Consider the following 17,722-nt stretch of genomic DNA (forward strand, 5'->3'; position numbering starts at 1 on the left):
TTGCATTGCTTAATTTTTGTATAAAACCTTAAACAAATTTGATTTTGTAATGTAGATAATATTTTGCAAACAAAATGGGACTACGTCCAAAATATTCTCCCCATCTTTTAGTGACTGATTTGGTTGATGCTGACATAGACTTCACAACCCAAGCAGTTACCCCGTCCAAAAACATTCTCCTAAACTTCTCTTTCGTCCCTCCCCTCTCACCTAATAAAAAATATTCTCAAGAAGGACCATTTCGTCATTTAACCCAAAGGGGTATATCAGTCCCACCACATTTTCTTTGCTGTTTTAACAGACAACCCAAACCAAATTTTTTAAATTACCAAAGATTTCCATATCCACCGTCGGCCGGTTCCATCTAACGGCTCACATCGCTTCTCAACACAAAGCGAGGGAACAATCCTCAATCGTCGATTTTTCTTCATTACCAATATTTGTCCATATTCTCACTCTCGCTATAAATTTCCCACATCCATTCTTCTTCTTCCGAACTCTCACTCTCTCACTCTTCACCTCATCACCGCCAAGGTATCTCTCTCACACTTTCTCTCTCTAAATCTGGTTTTATCAATTTGAATAGTAGTTAAATTAATTTAAATTAATAGTTGAATTTTTGTGAAATTAACAGTTGAAAAAAATGAGAGAAATCCTTCATGTTCAAGGAGGACAATGCGGTAACCAGATCGGAACAAAGTTCTGGGAAGTTGTATGCGACGAGCACGGCATAGATCCAACGGGAAGATACGTCGGAAACTCAGATCTACAGCTCGAGCGCGTGAACGTTTACTACAATGAAGCATCATGCGGAAGGTTTGTTCCACGCGCCGTTCTCATGGACTTAGAGCCTGGTACAATGGACAGTGTCCGTACTGGTCCTTATGGTCAGATCTTCCGTCCTGATAACTTCGTTTTCGGCCAGTCTGGTGCCGGTAACAATTGGGCGAAAGGACATTACACTGAAGGCGCTGAACTCATTGATTCAGTTCTCGATGTTGTTAGAAAAGAGGCTGAGAATTGCGATTGTCTTCAAGGTATAATAACTGAACTGAATTGAACCCGATCAATGATTTTTTTTTTTTGCTATGACGGTTACTAAGTTTGTTTTTTGTTTTTTGGTTTAGGGTTTCAGGTATGTCATTCGTTGGGTGGAGGAACGGGATCTGGAATGGGAACACTGTTGATATCGAAGATAAGAGAGGAGTATCCTGATAGGATGATGCTGACATTTTCAGTGTTTCCTTCACCGAAAGTTTCTGATACAGTTGTTGAACCTTACAATGCTACTCTCTCTGTTCATCAATTGGTTGAGAATGCTGATGAATGCATGGTTCTTGATAATGAGGCTTTATATGATATTTGCTTCAGGACTCTCAAATTGACAACTCCTAGCTGTGAGTATTGTATTCATTTTCGCAGGATCTATATTTCTTTTTTATTGTTTATTATTTGATTTGATAGGAAATGTGATGCTTGTATAATAGATTGGTGATGCATTGATTTGTTTTATTTAGTCAGTAAATAGTTAGATCATTTTTCTGGTCGATTATAGGAACTGTTGAAAATGGAAAAGTGTGTTTTTTTAGTGAGTATATAGCTAGATCAGTCTTCTTAGTCAATTATAGAAATGATCGAATAATGGAAATTGTTTTCTCAATGTGCATTTGTTTTAGTCAAATAAGTCAAATTACTTTCTTAATTTGAAATTCTTTAGTCGGATTTGTGTTTATTTCCAAGATTTCAAAGACTGAGTTGACTCAAAATATTTGTTGAGGAATTTATTTGACCTATTTTTTTTACGGTTAAATAATTTGATCACAACTTCTATCAATTTCATGACAACCATGGCTAATTATGTTTTTTTCAAGATTTATTTGACAATTTACTCGTATTCAATTGATTCATTTGATTATTGTGGCTTCCATAATGACACTTAGACTTTGGGATCTGAATCGTTATTGCAATTGTTCATGATCTGATACAGATACCATACTTGCATTTTATATTACTATATAAGCCGTTTCAAGGTTAATGATTCACTAGTTTGTCCATTCGTTGTCATTTAATAATGAGTAAATAGCTAGATCAGTCTTCCGGTTTAGTTTGTTGTGATTGTTGAATAATGGAAATTGTTTTCTCAATATGCATTTTTGCAATAAAATTAGGAATATTGCTTTCTTAATAAGCATATCTTTAGTCAAATTAGTTTTACTTCATAGATTTGAAAGACTGATTTGACTGTGAAATGCATGTCGGGAATTAATTTGACCAAAGTTTGATGTTTAAGGATTTTGAGCGCAATTTCTATCTTTTAATAAAAGCATGGCTGATGTGTTTTCACTATTAATTTAACAAGTTACTTATATTTTCAATTGACTGATCTGATTATTTTGGCGTTCTGAATGAGATTTACACTGGAAATTTTTTCCTTTATTTTCAACGGCATCTAATCATTGTTGATTTGTTTAGTGGCATACTGATTCTGGTCTGAAACTGCTTTGTTCAATAGTTTGGTAACTTGTTCCCATTGGTGTTTACTCTTTACTTTTGTAATTGCTGAAAATTTCCTGCTTTGGTTGTTGATGTTTTTTGTAATTACTGAACATGTGATTGTTTGTTACAGTTGGTGACTTGAACCACTTGATCTCCGCAACCATGAGTGGAGTGACTTGCTGCCTTCGCTTCCCGGGTCAACTCAACTCTGATCTCCGGAAACTGGCTGTGAATCTCATCCCATTCCCTCGCCTTCACTTCTTTATGGTTGGTTTTGCGCCTCTCACCTCCCGTGGCTCTCAGATGTACCGTGCATTGACTGTTCCAGAACTCACCCAGCAAATGTGGGATTCCAAAAACATGATGTGTGCTGCTGATCCCAGGCACGGCCGCTATCTCACAGCATCTGCCATGTTCAGGGGTAAGATGAGCACCAAAGAGGTGGACGAGCAAATGATCAATGTCCAAAACAAGAACTCTTCCTACTTTGTTGAGTGGATCCCCAACAATGTTAAGTCAAGTGTCTGTGACATAGCTCCTAGAGGTCTCTCAATGGCTTCCACCTTCATTGGCAACTCAACCTCCATTCAGGAAATGTTCAGGAGGGTGAGCGAGCAATTCACTGCTATGTTTAGAAGGAAGGCTTTCTTGCATTGGTACACTGGTGAAGGCATGGATGAAATGGAATTCACTGAAGCAGAGAGCAACATGAATGATCTCGTGTCTGAATACCAGCAGTACCAGGATGCCACTGCGGAGGAGGAAGGTGAATATGATGACGAGGAAGAGGAACAGGAACACGCATACGAATAAAATAATTACTCAGTTGATTGTTCCTGCTTATTGCATTATGCTATATATGATGCGTAAGTGTGTTCAGTAGTACTCCTCTATCCTTCGTGGGGACTGTAATTAGAATGTTGAGGAATTCTGGTTAGGAGGCTGATGTGGAGAGAATGGAAATGCCAATTTGGGCAACGGAGGTTAAGGGTAGTGGGAATTAGGGTTCATGGTTTAAATAAGTCATGCGTCACCCATCTGTTTGTTTCTGTATGTTGGCTTGTATTGTTGTTTCTTCTATCTGGTACATTGGATCATGTTTCCTTAATGTTTCATCATACTTAATACTTATGCATGATTTTTTTTTTCTTTTTCACAATGAATCCTTAAAATGTCTGTGACTGTTATTCAGAAAAAAGCCCTGCCTGTCTTTGTGGCTGAACTCCTTAAACAGCGCATACTAATCAATAAACAGTCAATTCAGTCTATGAATTATTACTTTTTCTCCAAATAGATCCCTAAACTATTAAAAATTAACTAAAATGGGCCTAAATTATTTATCCAACTAATTTGTCCTTCTATTAAATGGTTAGTCAAATAAAACAAACTTATATTGCTAAGTTCTTCAATTCAATTCTCCAATTCATAATCTCTTCTCTGACTTTTTAAAAGTTCATTTGTTACATATTATTAAAAAAAAGGAGATTTTGGTATTCTATAATTTTGAAATTTATTTTTAGAGATTTTTTTAAAAATAAGCTGTTTAGTGTTCCATCATAATGAAAATTATTATTATTTTAAAAAAAAAATTAGTTATAACAAGTAATTTTTTTGATTAAAATCAGCTTTTCAGAAAACAATTTTTAAATTATTTTCTAGATTTTCATTTTTTTTAAACTGTAACAAATGTAAACTTTTAAAAGTGATTATTTAACGAAAAAACTTTAACAAATGCATTCTAAATTTTAGATTATGTTTCTGCTTATAACTTTTGTTTTGCATTGGTTACATTTAACTATTAATTTTTTTTTCTTTGTACAGAGTATAGATACGTTGGGTTTTGTCGTTTTGAGGTTCATAAAAATTACAGTAAATCTAAAAATTTAAAAATTACTTATTAAAATACATATAAATCACTGGTCAAAATGATGTTTACACCGGTTAACTGTTACCCTTTTAATAAATTTCAGTTTTTATTTTATTTTATTTTTTTATAATTAATTTAGTCTTTTATTTAATTTTAAATAACAATTTAATCTTTTATATCTTAAATTATTATCAATATTATTCTTTGTTTACATAAACTTAAAAAATTCATCAAAATCTTCAAATAAAACTCATAAAATTAAATATCAATTTCAAGAAAATTCATATATTCATCAAATGCATAACTCAAATATTCAAATAAACTCATATTTTCATATTCAACATCAAATTCATCAAATAAATAATAAAAATATGAGTTTATTTGAATATTTGAGTTATGAATTTGAAGAAAAGTGCATTATATCGACGATGATAATTAATTTTATGAATTTTATTTGAAATTTTTTTATGAATTTTTATAAAAAAATAATAATAACATTGTTGATATTTTAAGACATAATAGATTAAATTATTACTTAAAATTAAATAAAAGATCAAATATAAAATAAAATATAATAATCTAAAATATTAGATAAAATTAAGTTAAAAAATCGCAACACATGAACAATTATGCTTAAACAAAATTATAGTTATTAAACATAATGTAAAGCAACGAGAATTCTATTATATAATAGATATGTAGTACACGATCTATATAACATTATATCTAATATTAACAACAATGTACTGTTTAAGAATCAATAAAAGGAAAAGAAAAAATAAAAAGAAACAAAAATGGCAAAAGCTAAATTAAAAAGTGCTGTGAGTTCAAACCAATAATGACTATTATAAACCAACCGTGCGCTCCAGTTTTTTAATTTTTTTATTATCAACTTCGAGACAATTTTAGAAAAACTTTAATAATAATAAGAGACAGTTTTAGAAAAACTTTAATAATAATAAGAGTAATTTTACCATTAATAGAGGTAGAAATAGGTCAGGACTCTAAAAAATCTGACTCTGACTTACGGTATATCATAGATTTTTTTTTGGATCTGACCATATATGGTATAATCTGAAATACTATTTGAGAGTCTTATTCACATTAAAAATTTTAAATGTTATATTTTATATTTTTTAAAAGATTTGCTAAATTATGCTTTTATATAAAAAGGAAACTAATAAAATTATAATCAAATCTAATAAAATAATAACTAACAAGTTTGGACTGCAAGTGCCTCCCAAAAAAACAAAAAACAAAATGAATCAAGCTACGTGCTCTGTCTATATCGATTTACATGATACTCTATCCATACCACATGACGATCTCCACATAACAATACTAATGTATATATCTATATATATATATATATATATATATATATATTAAACAAAAAATAATTTTTTCTAACAATGATTTTTAAAAAATCTGAAACAAATACTATTTAAACCCTAAAAAATGATTTTTGATTTTAAGAAATAGATTTTTTTTTCTTGAAACAAATGCACTCATTATTACCTCTCAAACAAATATGGAAAGACTCTTTAAAATAGGAAATAATATTATTAATAAATAATAATAATAATAATAATAATAAAATAATATTAATAAATAATAAAATATATATAGGTCAATTTGTCAAACTTAAAAGACTTTTTTATAAGCCAAAGTCTAATCTAATTAAATAAATAGACTTTAAAATTAGTCTAAACTTAATATTTTTATTAAATAGATCCAACCATCTCATCCCTAACGACCTACATCTCTTCAAATACCGGTCACAAAACTCATATCTTGAGAAAAGAGAAAAAATTGTTTACAGAAGTTGAGTTAGAGACAAACATTATTTTAATGTGACATGTTAGTTAATACATATTGAATTAGAAACAAATATGACATGTTAGTTTGTCTTTCTGAATAATACAAATTGAGTTAGAGACATACATGATTTTAATTTGACATGTTAGTTAATACATATTGAATTAGAAACAAATATAATAAAAATAAGTTATTTATTTATTTTTATAAAATTTATAAAATTAAACTAAATATTAATATAAAAAAAGCAAAATAATTTAATTTGATATTAAATTAAATTAAATTACAAATTAATATTTCTTAAAAAAGATGTATAAATTTATCACATGGATAGTTTTTCATTTTATAAAGTTAAAAATATATTGAATTTATAATATTTTAAAATAAAGTTATTAGAAAAATTTAATATTAATTAAATTTTTGTTACAAATCAAATATAATTTTCTTTCAAATATAAATTTTTTTATTTGAGTTTAATATATATATATATATATATATATATATATATATATATTTTTTTTTTTTACTGTGGAATTAGGGACTTTGTTTAGATTATTTATCATACTTAATAGAATTATTTAGTTACTTGTATGTTTCTTTCTTAATTTGAATTTTTTTTATGAATTTACTAATATGCATCGAAATTGTAAAGATTTTTTACGATATCAATTAATTAAAAGTATTTAATTGTAATTGTTTTTACTTTCATCACGTCTAATTTTAAAGTCATTTAATTGAAATCAAGTAATTGGATTCTCATGATTAATGAGTTTCGGTTAAAGATAAGTTGTTCGAAAAAATTTGATTTCAAATTCTGATCGAACTAATTTTTTGTCAGCATCTCAATTGAAATTCAAATTATTAAAATTTTATTTCTCTATCTGAAAACTAGAAAATTTAAACAAAACAAAAAAGTCATATGATTGACAACCAATCAATTTCATTCTCTAATAATTTCCTGAATTTTCTATTCATAACATTAATCAATCACCTAAATAAAATTTATATTGCATCATGTCATTAAATGGTAGGATTCAATGCTCAAGTGGTGAAAATAATATTCCATACTATTTTCATTATCTTCTTATTTCACATTTCACTCAAACAACCCATTTTACCATTCTTTTCTATTAAAAAAAATGTCTTACTCTACAAAATTCAATTTATGTTTTGAAAAACAGAAAATTTATATTTTTTTTTTAAACAATAAAGTATTTTGCAAAGTTATAAAGTTTTAGTTTTCAAAATTATTATGATTAAAAAAATCATAATATTAAATTTTTTGAAATTTTTTTTACAAAAGTTTTATTACAAAATTTATTTTTTAACTTATTACCTAAAGTTTAATTTTTATTTTTCTGAAAAACATATACAAAATTTTGAGTAACATGATTTTTTTTGAAATATTAGGGTACAAATTACAAAGTAAATTTTTTCTCTAGTGCGTATTGGTAGTCCGTGTAGGTCTTGGACATACTAAATGAGTAACAAGCCAAATCTTGGATAGTTGGCTTTTGTACCCCTCAATTTATCTTATACTTCCTCATTTAAAAAATTTATATTTAAAATGTCCAAACTACCCTTAATAAAACTGTAAAAATTTAAAAGAATTTTTTTTTGCCGGAAATTTCATGATAAATGAAATTTCCGATAGTTATAAATGAAAGATTTTTTTTACCAGAAATTTTAGGATGAATAAAATTTCCGACACTTATAAATGAAATTTCCGGTAATTATAAATGAATGTTTTTTACTAGTTATAAATGAAAAAAATTGTTTACCAGAAATTTCAGGATGAATGAAATTTCCGATAGTTATAAATGAAATAATTTTTTTACCGGAAATTTTAGAATGAATAAAATTTCCGGCAGTTATAAAAGAAATTTTAGAATGAATGAAATTTCTGCGAGTTATCATTATTATTAGTTTTATTAATTTTTATTTATAAAAAAAATTATTATAATATAACAAGTTGTTTGTTTTGACTCATCTATTTAACCGTATTTTTTCTCTAATTTAATGTATTTTATTTTATTTTAATAATAGAATTTTGATTTTTTAATTATTTTTAATTTATTTAAAAAATCAAAATACTATTAATAAAAAAAATTAAATTGAAGAAAAAAAATACATCAAATGGTTGACTAAATGTGCTACAAACAAAACGTGTCTCCAATATTTTGCCTATAAAATAACATCATATTTTCTTAACAACTCACTCATATTTTTATTCCGAATATTTTATAAAATAACAACTTATTTTCTTAACAACTATCTCCTATTTTTATTCCAATCTAATAAAAAATTAATAAAATATTGTTAATATAATTAAAAAATAATAATAATAATATTTAAAAAATATATAAAGTTTTAATAATATAATTTACTTTACTTCATTATTATTACTTTTATTATTATTATTATTATTATTATTATTATTATTATAATTTATTTTATTAATTAATTTATAAATAATATTTGGTATTTTAAAATATTATAGTTATTTTTGTTTTACTAATAAACAATTTAGTAATTGTAAAAATGAGAAGAAAAAAAATTTGTAAGCCTAATACATGATGGCATCGTGGGGAAATTTCAATGAGGAATGAAATTTTCCTCTTGTAGTTATAAATCAATACCGAAAATTTCAAATTTCCGGGTGGTTTTTTTGAAATTTCCGGTATTCATTTATAACTACTAGAAATTTCCGGTAAACAACATTCTTTCATTTATAATAACCGGAAATTTCATTATGAATGAAATTTCCGGTAAAAAAAATTCTTTTAAATTTTTACAGTTTTATCAAGGGTAGTTTGGACATTTAAAAATATAATTTTTAAATAAAGGGATATAGAATTAATTGAAGGGATACAAAAGCCAACTTTCCAAATCTTGAATGTGGGTGCGGTAGTGGCCCATAAAAAAATAAACAAGACGAAGAGGATGGGCCCAACCTTTCTCACTTTTAAAGTAATTTCAGCTTTTAAAAACAATACAATATATAAGTAAAATATAGATAAACTAGTCAAACATAGATATTATCTCTAGTAAATATTTAATTCAGTTTAGTGAACAGTATCAATTTTTTTTTTTTTTTTTTTATCAATCTAAGTATTCAAAGCTTATAATTAGTAGCTCAACAATAAGAGTTTAATGTTATAATTTTGAAGAACATAATCAAATATAAAATAAATATAAATGTTATTTTAGATGATGAGATCAAATTAAATGCATTATAAATATAAACTTATTTTACACTGACAATCTGATAAAATATGTCACCACCAATGATAGATCCATAAATTTTTTGCAATGAAAGGTAAAAAGTTAGACTATAACATGACCATCAAAGAAAAATGTTTACATTATAAAATATATGATATATATGATGTAATTTCTTCGATTACTATTATAAGCAAAATATATGATGTATTTTTTAGGTTTTGTGTAAAATACAAGTTAAATTTATTAAATTTTCATTTTTAATGTCAAATACTCAATTATACTCAATTATTCATATTAAATATTTTAAATTAACTGATGAGTGTATTAGAAATAGTAACATTAAATGATTAGAAAATAATTAATTTTTACTTATAATAGTGACCACAATTTGAATATGTTGTATTATTGAGTGTGCACATTGTTATAGGAATCATAAAAATTAAAAGAATAAATAATTAAAATTAATAGTAACAATTTATTTATTTTATAATTTATATATTTATTTTCTTGAAAAAATTGAATTATAGGACAACTCGTTTTTTATGGTGGTAAAATAAGTGCTATTATACGTTTTCAAGACATTATATTTGAAAGATATTTTCTTTGTGGGGCAAGAGCCCCGATAAAATAAAAATTGAAAAAAACATATTATGTAGTCATATAATATGTTGGCTAGTTGTGATTTGTTGTAGTATAAAATAATTGTATGTAATAGTATATAGTCTTTAAACTCTTAATTAATGTTAATTGTCTACTTCTTATTTTTTTTGGTTGAAATGGATTTTTTTAATTTGCTCCGGGTTTATGTATTTTTGTTTCTTGTTAACCACAATTACAAGAATTCAATAACTTAAGTGTTTTTTGTTAAAAGATTATATTATGTAATTTATGCGGTGCGGACCATTACCAAGCTTAATTGAAAAGGTTAACATGTATATATAAATAAAAAATAATTCTAAAATAGTATGCACGACAAAATACAGTAAACACTTTTTTAGTTGTTGAATGATACAAAGTTTCTTTTGTTTTTGAACTATATGATACAAATACAATATACACTGAATAAGGAGTTGGTACCCTAGATAAAAACTATGGGCCTTTTTTGCCACTTGATTAGTCTTTTCAGCAAACTTAGTGGAGTGGGTGTTACCACTGTCCACTTAGGCCCACATACTTCCCACAAGTCAAGATATTGGATTCCATTGCCACATTCTTTGACCCCAACAAAAGTTAGATTTTTAACTTCATTACTGATCATTAGTATTGTTGAAGTTTCGATATAAATTTTAATTTTCTTTCTTCAAAATTAACTATTGTTTTTCCTAATTTTTTCATTCCAAGGATAATAACATAAGATAAATATTTTATTATATTTGTAAGCATATTATCATTTTGTACTATTAATTTAGATGTTGTAAGTTTGTCTATAGATTTTTTTTTTAATTTTAGCAATTCTGATTTTATATTATATCAGTATTTTTATCAACTAATATAAATGGATATTGTTCTGTTTTAATGATAAAAACAAAGATAAATAGTATATATCTTTCCAATTGCTTAAGCATGGATGAGATAAAAATTATATATATATATATATATATATATATATATATATATATATATATATATATATATATATATATATATATATATATATATATATGTGTGTGTATATATACATGGCAAGTGAGACAAATAATAATCGTTAGTATGTTAATTTAATAGTTAGGATTTCAATTTTAAATTTCATTCTCAAACTCCTTTAATAAGTGGCTAAAGTAAGAAATTGATGGAAATAGTTGATTTATGTAGAAATAAATTTGTACTTTTCGGAAGTTTTCTAATTAAAAATTAAGAAAAGGATAAGATTGAAGAATATTTTTGTTTTTTTTGGTTGATGGGTAAATTAAGAATGCTAAAAGATTTCCTTTCCTTATGGTATATATTCATTCAACTTGTTGATCAATTGAATTAACATATAATATTATTTTGAAATTAAAACTACCTTTTCTAATTAGTATCTTTTAAGGATTACATGATTGACTAAATATCATATATAAACAAAAATAAGTTTGGAGTGTATTTCTTTATATTATTTTTTATTTTATTGTATATATGAAGAACTTGCTTTGAATTTGTGATATTGTTTTTGATGGAATTGAATTTATGATTGAAAAAATATTGGTGGGCATTAATCCACTCAATATATATTTAAGAAGAGAGTGATGTGATATATTAATGATATGATAAAGAAAAAAGAGATATAAAAAAAAATAAAGTCTTAAATAAATGTAGAAAAATAATAAGTGTAAATATATCATTGTTATATTGTTGTTTATGATATGAGGTGAGACCTAGGTTGTCTTTCAAAAGTTATTGATAATTTATCCATCATCTAATAAATACAGTGACATAGTAGGATATTTTTCATTTATATAATTTTTTTATTTAAAATTCGCCGTTATACTTCAAAATTGAAACTTATATATTAAATTGCCATATTATTTTGACCAATGTAACATTGATGCAATCACGTGAAAGATTTTTTCCTAATAGGAAGTCGCATCATAAGATAAGATCATCTGTTGTCATTTATTTAGTTTTATTTTTTTAAAATAAATTATTAATTGTTAATTAATAAATAAAATAATAATAAAAATAATTAAAAAACTAAATTATATTTATAAAATCAAACAAATTATAATTAATGGAAAAAATATACATCAAAATTAATTAGATGCGTCAACACAAACAATGTGCCATATTATTTTAACAATTCACTTCTGTTTTGCAGTCTATTGCGTAAAATTAACAAATTCATTTTATTTTGCTAACAACTATCTCCTATGTTATCACAACTATTTTTGATATAACTTTGAATGTAAGAATAAATAGTTGTGATAAAATAGGAGGAACAATTTGTTAATAAAATAGTATGAAAATTTTAATTTATTTGCAAAATATGAGGAATTGTTAAAATAATATAACATATTGTTTATTCTGACATATTTACTCAATCGCATTAATTTGATATATTTTTTACTTTATATTAAATGTATTTTGTTTAATTTTATTAACATAGTTTGATTTTATAATTATTTTTTATTTATTAAATTAATAATTAATAATTTGTTATAAAAAATAAATTACAATGAATGATAGCAGGATACAACCTCCTATTGGTAAATATGATATGGGACGTTTTTGCCTCATATATGCACCTATATATCTAGTAAATATGATATATCTCTTACGGAACACAGTAATTTACTCTCCAAGCTACTTAGGTTTAAGTTAGGATTTTTTTTTAAAAATAAATAAAGACAATACTTCTAAAAAAAATTTATTTAATTAAAAATATCAAATTACAAATTATATAAAATATCTTTTAGATTTATCAACCCGAATTGCTTAAATAAATATGAATAATGTTTTTTTTTACAAAATATGTATTTATTTTTTATTAATATTATAATTATTATATTAAATTTTTAGTAATTAATCATATTAACATTCGTGAGTTCTCCAGGACTACAAGAGATTTTGACATCACATATCTACCTAAAATCTTAAAGCATTAAGTAAATGAGTCTCCACTCTTATATATTCAATATTTAGATCATTCATAATCAATTTGAGACTTAATCAGTCACATTTAAACCGACCAATTTTATTTTCAAGCGTGAGTCTCCTACATCCTATACTTGCACTATATTATTACCAACATGACACGCCTCTTGATTACACCGCTAGAAATACTTTCGATACAAGTATTCAACACAAGAGCCATTTTCGTTCCCCACCAAATCGAACTATGGCTTTGATACCACTTGTTGGGGAGTCTGGGAGAGTGTGGGAAAAACAACGAGTCATCGATGTTGGGAAAATTAAACAGACAAAGAAATTTAAATAACAATCAAAACTTTAAAAAAATAACGTGAAAACATCAAAACTGGAGAAATAAACCACAACTATTGTCTAATGACAACTAGAGAATATCACCATGTGAATATTATTACAACAGATAGACTTCTATGAAACAACATTATGATCCCCAATACAGTCACACTCTTCAAATCAAATATTTGAACTACATCTCACAAAATTCTAATATAAGAATAGAAGAAAAAATAAAATAATCACATACAAGCTTAATGTATTTTTGACTAGTGTAATTTGTAACGAAGAACTAGAGCCATATATATAGTCTTGAGTTCATTGTTGCTTTATAATTCAAGAAATATAAGACTTTTTTAAATTCTTCAATTTCAACCAAACCCATCAATCTTCACCTTGATTGAAATTGGTGCATCTTCACCTTTCACTGTCTACATTGACAATCATAGTTCAAAAGAACTATCACTTTCCACCATAAAAAGTATATTAAACTTGAAGTTAAACCACTCCAAAAATTTCAACTTGAAGCTAAGCCACATCAAAGAATTTCACTTGAAACTAAACCACTCAAATAATTTATTCTACATGCCGAAAACTCCGTTGAAAGTTTATGGTGCAACGTCCATGTTGTTTTATCAAAAAGATTTTCAACAATTGACATAATATCATAACACACCTTGCATCAATGTCAACCAATGCACATGTGTTAATTAACATCTCGTGTAATCGCGATTGTATCAATACACCATTGGTGTCTCGTGAGTGAAGAAAAAAAATAAATTAATATATGAGACCTTACTAAGATAGTCACCTACGTTAATTGTTAGAAATTCAGATCTATGACAAATCTCTGCAGTACTAATTATAAAAAGGAAAAATAAAAAATAAAACCTCCAAAATTATTTAACCCATTATTTGTTATACATTTTTGAACACTTTTTCAAACATATCCCTCATATGAGACATACTAATCAGTTCGGTCTATCGAAATTCAGAGAAGTTATACTCTTACAACGTAATAAATTTGAGTTTATATCTTTGTTAAGAGAAATATCTATATTTAATGTTTGGCGCGATTTAAATATATGAAGAAAAAAAATATTGTAAATTATTAAATAGTTTACTAATATTAAAGAGACAAATATTTTAAATGAAAGTAAAAATATTACTTGATGTATAAAAAGAGTAAACATATCATTCAAACAATAAATAAATCTTACAATTTTATATTTTTTTGTTATAAATTAAGAAAAACAAAAGTTTTGAAAATTCTCTTTCTATGAAGATAGGAAGGCAGTAGTTATTAAAAGAAAGTAATTCAACATCAAAACGAAAAAAATGCAATTGTCAAAATAAAAGTTAATATATATGTAAATGTGATACTAAATTGCAACAATATTCGTCAAAGTATAATTAATTCGGACAATTATCTTAATTTGCACCTTTATCTTTCAAATTTATTACACCAATATTCTCAATTAATCATTTTGCAAGAAATATTGGCTAAAACACATTCTGAAATACTACTTTCGTTTTTATCTATAAAATCCCTTTGACTAATTTATGGAAATTTAAAAATTAATTGTATTATTAAATTTATTGATAATTTAAATTGTTTGACTATTATTCTTGATGAGAGAAAATTAAAATTTATTTTGATTATAATATATATTATATTACATAAAAAATTTAAAAAATAACTAGAGATACTTAGTAAAAAAATAATTAATGTAATTAAAAAAGTAAAGATAGTCTTATAAAAATGAACAAATAAAATCTCTAAAACATCTTATATTTAAACAGAGGTGTAGTAGTAACTAATAAAACTCTCATAGTTCTTGTAAAAAAAATAAAATAGTCCTGATTAAACTCGTTTTTATTTCCTTAGCCTTGAAATTTTCCTCCAAAAACTTTGTCACTGCTACCAAGTTGCAGGAGTTTGATAAACTCGTTTTTATTATGATTTAAAGAGATGATTTATCTTTTATTCTATCTTATTTCATGGTTTAATTTTCATTTATCTTTGTTTATTTTTCATATTTTAGAAGACGATTTCGAATTGGAAACTTATATAAATATGTAAAATCTAATGAATTTTGGGAGTGCTAGCTTGAGGTTGAAGTAAATGTCTTTTAAGTTTTAGAGTAAATATTCACAGGTTTTAAGAGTTTTTATTTTTTCTCTTTAATTTTAATTTGATGAATATTATTATTCTTAATTTGATTGTATTTATATAATGAGCAATTATCTCTTTTAAGGTCTTTGGTTGACATTTTCTTCAATTGTTCATTTTTTATATTTTTTAATTAATTAATTATCGTAACGTAATTAATCGATAGATTTATAGGAAAATTAAATTTATAAATTATATAAATTATTGTATTCCAGTCTTAATTTTAGTACTCTAATTATTTAACTTTTTTGTATTTTATGTTTTTTGTGAATTTAAACTTCTTGCATGATAAAACAAAAGTTCAATTTAAAAAAATAATACGAATCGTAAATTAGCAAACAAATTAATAATTTTAGCAAAGCCATTGGTAACTGAATAAAAAATATAATCTGAATTGAAATGGAATAATGAGTAATCAAAGTTACAAGTTATCTTAGACTTCTCTCTATTTAATTACAATTTTACGTTTTTATTCTTTTTCTTACTTACTTGCTATCTGCTAGTTTATACAACAACCAATTTAACTATTAGTGTTAGTTTAAATAATAAATAATCTTAATTAATTTGATACTTAATAATTAATTTGTATTAATACAATAATCTTTTATATTAAATACTTTTGTGATAGAATATATTAGCTCTAAGTCTGTTTTTTATGCAACTATATCAAATTAAGAATATTTTTTTACCAAGCCAGAAGAGTAGTAATTTTTTTAAGGAAATAAGAGTAGTAACTCTTAAACAGACATTTTGTTTTTAAGAGTACAATTGATTAAAAACTCCAATACATTTCAATAATAAAAAATATTAAAATTTATGTTAACATAATTTTAATGTAGTATTACTTTTTTTTTCTCTCATTAGATTGAAATTTGCTTTGTTGCTTTGCACTCTTTTATTCTACAATTTTATCTTATTTTATGAGTTTTTCAGATAAAGTTTTTAATAAAATAATATTATACATCATTATTTCTTTAGATCTTGATTTAGTCTTCGAACTTTTTACTTTTTCTTTACATTTTTTATTTAGTAAAAAAAGTTAGTTGCTCTCAAATAAGTAAAGAAACATTTTTGTCTCTCACAAAAAATATGTAGGATAGATTAATCCTTAATAAAATAAATTTAGACAATGTAACTGTAATTTATTATTGAATTGTATGAAAAATAATGACGTCAATTAAGTCATTAACGATATCCATCAACTTTAAATAAATGGTTTTAATAAAAATATAAGATGTTATATAATCTGTAACATTCCACATAGCAAAAAAATTTGACGACTTTCATATGGAGGATTTCTATTGTCATTTTTGTATCCAATCACAATTCAAAAACAAATAAAAAACTGATTAAGAAAAAACAAATTGAAAAAATGACTAATACATCCCAATTTATTTTTGTCAAGTACTTAAAATATTTTTTTAAAGACTACCTTATTCCGCGTAATTTTTGTAAGGGGTCAAAATGTTGTTTCACTCTAAATAATAATTTTAAGTGATTCTTAATTTTTATTGGAAAAAGAAGGTTATAGTAATTGGAGAGTTAATTAATTTATAAGCAGTTGAAAATAGTCGCATGAATTAATTGAAAATAGACTTAAATATATATTTTTAGTTTTTATAATAAAATTATGATATTTAATTTTAGTATTTAAAAAATTATCTACTTTTTGTTTTATAAAAGCTTTTTTTAAAGATTAAAAATATTCATTTTGAAAAAAAAAATTAAAAACAAAAATTAAAAGTAAATATTTTTTTTTAAACTACAAAAGTTAAAAAATCTTAGGAATATTAATTATTAAATTTTATAAAAATAAAAAATTTATTTAACACTTAAATATTAAACTACATTGAAGTTATAAGTTTCACCAGTTACGCACTAACAATAAGTGATTGACATGACATGAATTGAATGAGATCGATGTAAAAGCACTTTGGTATGTATGACATAAACATTGAGCGTGTGGCAATAGATATGCTGCCTTCACAAATTACAATTCCAACCTCTTGATTGAAAAAATCTATGAAAACTTCATTTCCTATCCTGGACCAACACGTAAATAATTCATTATACTGCGGTTTGGGTTTTCTTGAATGAAAATGGCCACGACATTCTCATTTTTTAGTTAATTTATGTCGGTTGATAAAATTTAAATTCATCTAAAAATATGATTTTATATATATATATATATATATATATATATATATATATATATTTGGTTGATGGAGATATGTTACTAAAAAAAG

General features: G+C 24.9%; 1 protein-coding gene across 2 annotated transcripts; it reads left to right on the forward strand.

Annotated features, from left to right (window-relative positions):
• The first annotated feature begins 376 nt into the window (after window positions 1-376).
• LOC101495306 (tubulin beta-1 chain) lies at window positions 377-3,655 on the forward strand. Of its 2 annotated transcripts, none has more exons than XM_004493313.3 (4): window positions 377-534; window positions 635-1,037; window positions 1,128-1,397; window positions 2,627-3,655. In XM_004493313.3, the coding sequence occupies exons 2-4, from the start codon at window positions 644-646 to the stop codon at window positions 3,307-3,309; spliced, it is 1,347 nt and encodes a 448-aa protein (XP_004493370.1). In that variant the 5' UTR covers window positions 377-534; window positions 635-643; the 3' UTR covers window positions 3,310-3,655. The 2 variants fall into 2 exon arrangements, with proteins under 2 accessions (XP_004493370.1, XP_027188100.1); XM_027332299.2 differs by having other exon boundaries at window positions 500-534; window positions 612-1,037.
• The last annotated feature ends 14,067 nt before the right edge of the window (window positions 3,656-17,722 follow it).

This window comes from Cicer arietinum, chromosome 3 (assembly GCF_000331145.2).
Source record: "Cicer arietinum cultivar CDC Frontier isolate Library 1 chromosome 3, Cicar.CDCFrontier_v2.0, whole genome shotgun sequence".
NCBI lineage: Eukaryota > Viridiplantae > Streptophyta > Magnoliopsida > Fabales > Fabaceae > Cicer > Cicer arietinum.

Coding starts and splice junctions, on each gene's coding strand:
- LOC101495306 (XM_004493313.3), top strand. CDS start 644: ATGAGAGAAATCCTTCATGTTCAAGGAGGACAATGCGGTAACCAGATC. Junction 1,038..1,127: donor GAATTGCGATTGTCTTCAAG/GTATAATAACTG, acceptor TTTTTGGTTTAG/GGTTTCAGGTATGTCATTCG. Junction 1,398..2,626: donor CAAATTGACAACTCCTAGCT/GTGAGTATTGTA, acceptor TGTTTGTTACAG/TTGGTGACTTGAACCACTTG.